General features: G+C 30.9%; 1 protein-coding gene across 2 annotated transcripts; it reads left to right on the top strand.

The window, feature by feature from the left end:
* Positions 1-3,015: 3,015 nt before the first annotated feature.
* Positions 3,016-6,791, top strand: LOC132057323 (UDP-glycosyltransferase 86A1-like). 2 transcript variants are annotated; one of them, XM_059449879.1, is made up of 3 exons: positions 3,016-3,627; positions 5,849-6,692; positions 6,724-6,791. In XM_059449879.1, exons 1-3 carry the CDS (start codon positions 3,087-3,089, stop codon positions 6,731-6,733), a joined length of 1,395 nt encoding a protein of 464 aa, XP_059305862.1. In that variant the 5' UTR covers positions 3,016-3,086; the 3' UTR covers positions 6,734-6,791. The 2 variants fall into 2 exon arrangements, with proteins under 2 accessions (XP_059305862.1, XP_059305860.1); XM_059449877.1 differs by having other exon boundaries at positions 5,849-6,785.
* The last annotated feature ends 2,833 nt before the right edge of the window (positions 6,792-9,624 follow it).

Below are 9,624 nucleotides of genomic sequence, written 5' to 3'. Positions count from 1 at the left end.
CCATTTTTCATCAAAGCATTTATTGTAAAACCCGTTTCCCTTGTTTAGTGGTTGAAAAGTTATATTGAAAAGAGATCATATAGATGTAATCATGAGAAATATGACATAAAATATTTAACCCAAATCATATGTAGGTGTATAAGGGGACCCAAGATTCTAGTGCAGTGGACGCACTTGGAATAAAATGAAAGACACTTGGGTTTATAGTCAATTCAAGCAATAGTCCAAATTTTCACCCGATAATGTGCAACATTAAAAAACACAATTTTCTGAAATGCCATAATTGGCCTCATGGTCAGCAAGCATGTTGACCATGAGGTGTGTGCTTATGCCCACTTATATATTAATAGTAGATTCATTTATTGGAATATTGCTATTTTATTTTGTTAGTAACCGACAGGGGCGGCTCAATAAAATTGGTGGCCCAAAGCCTAATCTTAACAAGAAGTCTCAAGTATATTCAATAAAGCTAGCTCATACGATTTCTTATGCATGAAATGTACACATCGTTGTTTTTACCAACCGTTTCTGGATAGCACTTGTTATTAATTTTCATATGCTTCAATGTTCAAATCTATTTTAAAGTTTTCTTTTATTTTTGAATTAAATAATTATACTTTTTACTTTAAAATACTCTTTTTTTATTCAAAAACTAATTTATAAACCTATAATAGTGAAAAATGGAGCCTAAAAAATTTTGGGGCCTAAGACCTTTGCTTTATCAGCTTCACCCTAAAGCCGATACTGATGACCAAGTCATTTTTTTTTTTTTAACTATTTTACAGCCACCATTCACCATTTCTCTTCTTTGTGGAGTTTAATCCATCAGAATCTACAAAGAAGAAATACTATATGACAGCTTAATAATATTGACCTAAGTATGGTACTCATTGAATAATATTCAAAATCTATGTAAACAAATGACTTGATCCTTTCATGCTATAAAGAGTTATCAAAACTACACAAAGAAGTGAAATTATGGATATTATTTTGTTAACTCGAGGCGAATTCAAAATTTAAATTTTATTTGTTTTTTAGCATTGAAATTATCATTTTTCAAAATTATAGGTTCTAATATATCAATTATTTTAATTTTAATAAAATTTTACACAAAAAGTTATACTCTACGTCAAAAGTATTGGATTCACGAACTCGGTGCCATTGTGTCCACCTCAGCCCCAACTTCCATTCGGGAACAAATTTTTTTTTTTTGCCCAACTTCCATTCCGGGAACAAATTTTTTTTTTTTTTTTGATTACCCTATTTGGGGAACAAAATTAAAGACCACCCTCTTTTGCCCGAACAAAATTACCATTTTCAATAAAAGACTCAAATTCCAAATCGAGAGAGACGGATTTAGAATTTGAAATTCATGAGTTCTTACAACAATTTCAAGTTAATTTATAGTAATAATTGAGTTCACAATTAAATACTTATAACTATCTAGTGAAATTCTTAATACAACTACACGAACCTATCTATTGGTAGTCTTTAATTTTGACCCTGGTGTTTCGTTTTTAAATATTTCTTTTAATTTTAATTTTTGACCCATTTTTATTTAGTAGGCTTAAAAAAAAATATAATAAAATAAAAGAAAGAAAAATTACAAAAAATATGCTTTATAGGTTTTAATTTTGCTTAGCCAGTTATTTATTTTAAGAGTATTTTTTTGTTTTAGTTATCTAGAAATAGTTATTAAATATTTTTTGTTTTTACATTTAAATAAAAAAATAAAAATGAGCAAATGGGATCATGCCACTCCATCACAAAATGACAAAGAGTTATAACAAATTTTATCACAAAAAGAGGAGGAACACGTGATAAGAGTGGGAATAATTCTGAGTTAAATTTGATACCTCACACACAATATAGAAAGGGAATCTTTTTCTGTTTTTTGGGGGAAACCATTATAAGACACACATAGTTTTTTCACATAAAAAAAAAGGGGCATAAATAAATTGGGGGTCCCACTCCTTCTTCACTCACATTTCCCACAAATATATAATACATACACACAAGAAGAAAAAGGGGGAATAAAAAAGGAAAAGGGACACAGAGAAATATAGATAGAGAAAGGGGAGACGGACAGAAACAGAGAAAAAATTCATCCATCATCTTCTTCAAATTTTCCCGAACAAAATTACCATTTTCAATAAAAGAAATAAAAATTGTCTCACTCAAATTCCAAATCGAGAGAGACGGATTTATTCGTTGTTAAACGAGACTTTGAAATTGCAATAGTGAAGGTCCATTCTTACAACAATTTCAAGTTAATTTATAGTAATAATTGAGTTCACAATTAAATACTTATAACTATCTAGTGAAATTCTTAATACAATCTAATTGCGTATTTAATGAAGGCATTTGCTTTTCTGTCTATAACAATCACTCTACAATTCACTATAATAATCTTGTTTTTTTTGGTACTGATCTTTAGTATGTTATATAATATTATTCTCTATAACAATATTTCGCTATAGCAACCAAAAAATATTGGGACAAACATCATCGTTATAAAAAGGTTTGACTATACATATACAAGAATGTCAACAATTTTTCGGACGCTTAAAACCGAAGCTTACTAAAATTCAACAATAAAAGTAGCGCAAAATCGAGCGTTCGGGACATAATTTATCCAAAAATAGTTTAAGCTAAGATAAGTCGAACCCACTTAATACACCAATAATAAAAGAGCTCATTTCCTTTTGACAGTGATTCATAGGACAATAAATAATCCCTATCTATAACAACATTTCATTATAGTAATCTTTTTTTCTTTTCTTTTTTTTTTACCGATCTTTCATTATGTTATATGATATATTTTCTATAACAATATTTTTATACTATAAAGCAACTAAAAATTATCGGGACAAATTTCAAACATCATTATAATATATTTTCTCTAACAATTTGATTGCAACCAAAAATTATCGGACAAAACAAACATCATTATAAACAGGTTTGATTGTACAAAAATTACCGAATTCACATAAACCCGCCATTCCGATAAATAAGGCTGAGCTATCAACTCTTCAAGATAAATAGAGTTGAAGTTCACCAAATTAAGCACCACACACAAAAAAAAAATGGCAGAAATTAGAGACCAAAAATTGCCTCATGCCTTAGTAATTCCAAACCCTTTTCAAGGCCATATAAACCCAACAATTCATCTAGCTTTAAAACTTGCTTCGAAAGGTTTCATCATCACTTTCGTCAACACTCAATTCATTCACTCTCAAATAACAAAAGCCCAATTAACATCATCAGAGCCCAATAATGATGATATTTTCTCCAAAGCCCGTGAATCTGGGCTTGACATACGTTATTTAACTATTTCTGATGGTTTTCCATTAGATTTTGATCGAAGCATAAATTCATTGCAATTTTGGGAAGGTTTTGCAAATAATTTTTCAGGTAATGTTGATGAACTTGTTGGGAAATCAGTGAAGGATAATTGTGTTGATCCAATCAATTGTTTTGTTGCTGATACTTTCTTTTCTTGGCCATCAATTATTGCCAAGAAATATGGGATTGTTCATGTCTCTTTCTTCTCTGAACCAGCTTTGGTGTTTGCCTTGTATTATCACATGGATTTGCTTAAACAAAATGGCCATATCGGCTCTGACGGTACGTCTACTGACATATTTAAGATCATAAATTTTAATGATATTTGTTAGAATTTCATACCAAGACAAATACCATCATAAAAAGAAAAAATGTTTGAAATGAGTAACTGCGAAACTGTGACTATGGTAATCTCATTTAAATTTAAGTTGTTTGAGAGAACACATTTTATTTACTTAATTATATTATGTCTTCAACACACCTTTTCACATGTGTAGCTGATTTTTCTATGCCCCAAGCAAGTAGGTATTCTTTTATATAATATGTGTCGATGAAACTCAAATGTTGAAGTGTATGATTATATCATCTAAAAATTTAAGTAGTTAGAAAAAACACACTTTATGTAGTTAATTATATTTCGTAAATAAGAATCATACAAGAAATCACATGTAGATAAGTTGGTTAAATTTCGATTGATGCCAAATTAATTATTTAGTGTAGATTAATGCGCAGGAAGTAAATATAAAACTCCTAGTACTGAAAAATTATTTTAGGTAAAGATATTCGTATGCAATTATTGATCTTATATGCTGATTCCTATTTAAAGTACGTTATCTTGTGAGATTTCCGCATGCTTGCCGTTTATCCACGTCTCTTTTTTGTGGTCCTTACAAAGCTGCTGTTTTCTCGAAGTTCTATGGATTGACATGAAAACTATTTACACAATTTGGTTTTGTATAAAGTAATTATAAGTAAATTTTTATGATAAATAGTAATTAATAATATGATAAAAAGAGTAATAATTAATTGATCTTTCCAAAAGGGAAGTAAATAGTAGTACTCCATCCGTCTCAAAATATTTATCATTCCTTACTAAAAATATTTATCTCACAATATTTGTCGTTTTATTTATCCAAGACAAAATTAAGTGGCTTTTTCCCATTTTACCTTGTATTAATTACCAATGAGTTGATTTTGTGAGTTCACATATCAACACCTAAGAGGTTTCATCATTAATAGAGTAAATATTTATTGCGGAGAGAGAACATAATGAAATATATTAAGAGGGTAAAATAGTCAAAGTGTCACCGTTATAAATGCTTTCTTAATAGGCGTATAAATAAAAAATGCGACAAATATTTGAGATGGAGGGAGTAATAATTAAGGCATGTTTTCACTTGATGAAGGTATAAATCTTAATTATTCAGATTTTCATCATTAAGAATGTTTGTTTTTGAGGTTTGAATCTTAATTATTCATATTTCAATCATTAAGTATGTTATATTAAGATGTTATTCGTTGAAGAATTTATTCAAAGGTGACATTTCACGGCTACTTTATCAACTTTCGATGCTAACCACCATTGATGCCGACATCACTCACCATTATCCACTACTACCATCTACCATATCTCCGCCGACGCCCGCTACCATCTAATATTACCATCCTCATCCATAACCACCATCACTGTTGTCGTTGACCCCCCCCCCCCCCCCCCAAAACAATTATCAACCACCACCACCGACGACCACTCATAACCACCATCTTCAACCACCACAATCGACTAGTCATAACCACCATCTTCAACCACAACTACAACTGCCGTTAATCACCACAGTTAGTCATCACTACCACTGGCCACCATTTACAATCATCACCATCTTCACCATTATCACAACAACCTCGATTAATACTGACAATCACCACCATCAACTACCATTATCACCAACCACCGCTATCCGTCATCAACGTCATCATTAACTATAACTATTATCCACCGCGATTATCATTCATCACCACAAACTATCACCATCAACCACTATCATTAACCACCACTATCAGCCACCATCATCACCAACACCACCTCTCGCAGACCCACAAATGCAATTGTCTGCCACCAACCATCATATATTTTTTTCAAAATATTTTGTTGATATATTATTAGTGATTATTAAATTTAATATTTATTAATTCTAAATAAAGACAATGTTTATACATCCAGATAGAGAGAAAATAATCAATCTTAATTATAATAACTTAATATGACATATTAATATTCAGATATATAATCTGATTCAATTTTTTTAATCTTAATGTTCAAATATATATTCAAATTCAGACGTTTTAATTTTAATTAAAACATTTATCAAGGCTAATACTTGTAACAACGAAATAAACGAACAAGACTTCTCTTTCATGAAAAATACGATGCTTCTCCATTTTTTAACCTTATAGTATAATATAGCACTGTCAACAAATTGATATTTCCATTATTGTTGAACAGAAAATCGCAAAGACCCTGTTGATTATATTCCTGGAGTTAAGTCTATTGAAGCAAGTGACTTGCCCTTCTTGGTCCAGAATCCAATGGTGGACCAAAGTATCTACAATGCATTTCAAGATGTTAGGAAAGCAGATATCATAATTGCTAACACAATTGAAGAACTTGAATTGGAAACTGTCACAACAATTCAAGAAAATCTCAATTTCTACTCAATCGGTCCAATTGTGTCCGCGAATTTCACTGAATTGACTATCCCGAGTAGCCTATGGTCTGAGATTGATTGCACCCAATGGCTCGATACCAAGCCCCGTGGTTCGGTCTTGTACATCTCATTTGGGAGTATAGCCATTGTTAATAAAGAAGATATTCTTGAACTAGCTCATGGCCTTATGCTTAGTGAAGTTAATTTCATTTGGATACTTAAGTTAAGTCAAGATGAAAAAAGTATTTTGCCCCTTGAGTATGAAGAGAAGGTGAAGGATCGAGGATTGATCGTGCCATGGTGCAATCAAATGAGAGTGATTTCACATTCAGCAATCAGAGGTTTCTTGAGTCATTGTGGATGGAATTCTGTAGTGGAAAGCATTTGGTGCGGGGTGCCATTAATTTGTTATCCTCTGGTCACCGATCAACTTGCTAACCGAAAATTAGTGGTTTATGATTGGAAAGTTGGAATCAATCTTCGTGATGGGGAGTCGATCAAGAGGGAGGAAGTACATGACAAGATTAAATATTTGATGAACAGAGAGACTTCGAGCAATTTAAGGAAGAATATTGCGCAGGTGAAAGAGACATTTCATAACGCATTGGCGATGAATGGATCATCAAATGTTAATTTTAACAAGTTAGTTGAAGAACTGAAGATGAGGATGAAGATTAGTTTAGCTTGAGAGACGTTTTTTAAAAAGAGGCATTTAAGGAAGAAAATTTTCTTTCTTTGTTTTCCTTTCTTCTTCTTCTTCTTCTTCTTCAAGTTAATAATATTTCTTGTGGAAAGGACGTATTTTTGGATTTGGAGGAACTTATACTCGGAACTTTAAGCTTTTGTTTAGGCCATTGAGTTGGGCTGGGCCATTTTCTAAGGTGACGATCCAGAATGGCCCAAACCAAAGTATGTGGGTCATTTGCACTTTTGTTCTATTTTGTGCTGGTCTTTAATTTTGCCCCTCAATGCAAACAACTTTTTCTTAAATTAAATTTATATTTTCAATATTTAGAAGTTTGATTTTGAAGACAAAATTAAAGACCAGACCATTTGAAGGGAAAATTAAAGACCAACCCATTAAATTTATATTTTTTTAAGATCATAACATTCCAAATTAATATTATTGGTCTTTAATTTTTGCCCTTCGCATTGAGCTTTCGCCGGTGCCTTAAAAAACTTATACACACTAGGTAGAAGTTTGATTTTGAAGCACAAAAATTAAAGACCAGACCATTTGAAGGGAAAAATTAAAGACCAACCCATTTGAAGAGAAAACTTGCCTTGCGAATTTTTTTTTTTTTTAAAATTTTGACCGTGCAATTATATTAAGTATGTTGGTCTTTGAACTTCTCTTTTCCTTCTATCCTAGATTATGGATTATTGTTTTATTTGAGAGAAGAATTAATCTAAATAGCCACTTATAAATTGCCTAAGTTAAAAATAGCCGATGAATATATATTATATGTATAATTGTATATATTCAATGTAATTTATGTATACTAAGGTAAAAAAAATCAGTAAGTCTAGTTGGCTATTTATATTTAGAATATTCCATAAAATAATTCACCTAGCTATCTAATAAGTGGACCAGCACAACATCATTTGGTAAGGCAGAAAATGAATTAAAATAAGAAAAAAATTGTAATTAATCTACTAATGGCGGAAAACATATTTACACGTTCAATGTAATTGACTGATTCCAACAGAAGATTATGTTTACGTACATTTTTATAAGAAAAATTCTTGTACATATGCATAGTTCAATTAAAAAAATAATGCATTCAGTTAAATTCAGCATTTAGAATTAATAAAATTAGCAGTGTTAAAATAATTATGATCTTATTATATGTATACATGTAATAAAAAAAATACTACATAGTTCGAATAAAAATAATGCATTCAGTTACTATATGTACATATTATTTTAAAAAATTACTTACATATATTTATAGTTCAAATAAGAAATAACGTATTCAGTTAAACCAACATAATCCGCTCTACTCCACCTCAATAATTTTTTATGCATGAAATATATATATATTTTTTTTTATTCTCATCCGATGTTTGGTATCTACATTAAAACCCGATTAAATTTAAATTCGTGTCGGAAAACCTCACATTGAGAGGTAAAATGCTTCCTAACAGTTAAACACTTGTTAGTTTTATTCATGGAATATGCTCTGAAGATGATCATATGTAGATGAATATTCTGCCACAGAGGCAGCTGGTTCCATGATGTCTTGGAACTTACTCGCTCCGTCCCATAATAAGTGCCACCTAGCAAAAAAACGCATATTAAGAAAACAATAACGCAATGTGAAGTTTACTAAATTATCTTTATATAATAAAAATAAGGTACTTTTTCCTCTTGTTTAGAGCATGCACAAAGTAATCCTTTAGACATTGGAAATCCAACAATACCAAGTTACTATGTGGCTTTTCCAATCATGATTTAGATGTTACTTTAACTTTAAGTTTTTGTCTAAGGGTAGAGTTGGAAAAAACTAGCCAATTTATGTCTTAGTTTCCTAAAGTGACACTTATTATGAGACAAAAAATTTAGGCTAAGGTGACATTTATTATGGGACGGAGGGAGTAAAAAACAAATAGATACATGGAGCTTGTTTGGATGGGCTTAAAAAAACAGCTTATAAGCTAAAAATTTAATTTAATGGGTATTGACATTTTAGCTATAATTTAATTTAATTACTTCATAGCAAACATTTGTGTATTAATGACATTTAGTAACATATATATATATATATATATATATATATATATATATATATATATATATATATATATATATATACATGCAAAATAGAATACCATCAAACTATTCACTTCCAACCCAATCCTTCCATCTCTCTCCCCTCTTGTAAACTCCCCACATAAGCCGCCGGCCACCACCGACCGGCCTGAGTGGAAAACATTGCCCTTCAAGGAAACCGGCACCCTTCCCCTTTTCCCTTTCTTTCTCCGGCGGAATTTTTTTCCGATGCCGCAGACGAGAAAAAACCATCATCGCCAACCTCGCTAGACGCCATCTCCGCGAACCACAAAAAAAAAATTGAAATCGTTCGCATTCGAAAATACTTTGCCGCAATGTTAGATCCGCAATGTTAAGAAACGAGATCCCTAGTTTTTGCCGCAAGTTAGATTCGCAAATTGAAATCGTATCCGTACGTAACCCTCGCTCATTTAGATTGTAACAATGATTTCATAAGATTCATTTTGTGTCATTCATTTAGATTGTATTCCTTTTTTTATAGTGTATTTTTATTTTTGTGTATCTATATTTTTATGTATTCAATTTTTACTCGTTGTATTCATCAATATAGCGAGCTCGTTTATGAATATAGATAATTATTTCATGAATACAGTGAAAAAGTAGCTACAAATGAATACAATTGAGTTTCATGAATACAGCAGAAACAAATTATATACAGCGAAAAAAATGAATACAACAATTATTGGTGTATATGTATTTAATTTTTACTCGTTGTATTCATGAATACAACAAGCCAATTTATGAATACAGATAATTATTTTATGAATACAGTTGAAAAAA

This window comes from Lycium ferocissimum, chromosome 5 (genome assembly GCF_029784015.1).
Source record: "Lycium ferocissimum isolate CSIRO_LF1 chromosome 5, AGI_CSIRO_Lferr_CH_V1, whole genome shotgun sequence".
NCBI lineage: Eukaryota > Viridiplantae > Streptophyta > Magnoliopsida > Solanales > Solanaceae > Lycium > Lycium ferocissimum.
This window is presented reverse-complemented; position numbering and strand designations above follow the sequence as displayed.

Coding starts and splice junctions, on each gene's coding strand:
- LOC132057323 (XM_059449877.1), top strand. CDS start 3,087: ATGGCAGAAATTAGAGACCAAAAATTGCCTCATGCCTTAGTAATTCCA. Junction 3,628..5,848: donor TGGCCATATCGGCTCTGACG/GTACGTCTACTG, acceptor ATTGTTGAACAG/AAAATCGCAAAGACCCTGTT.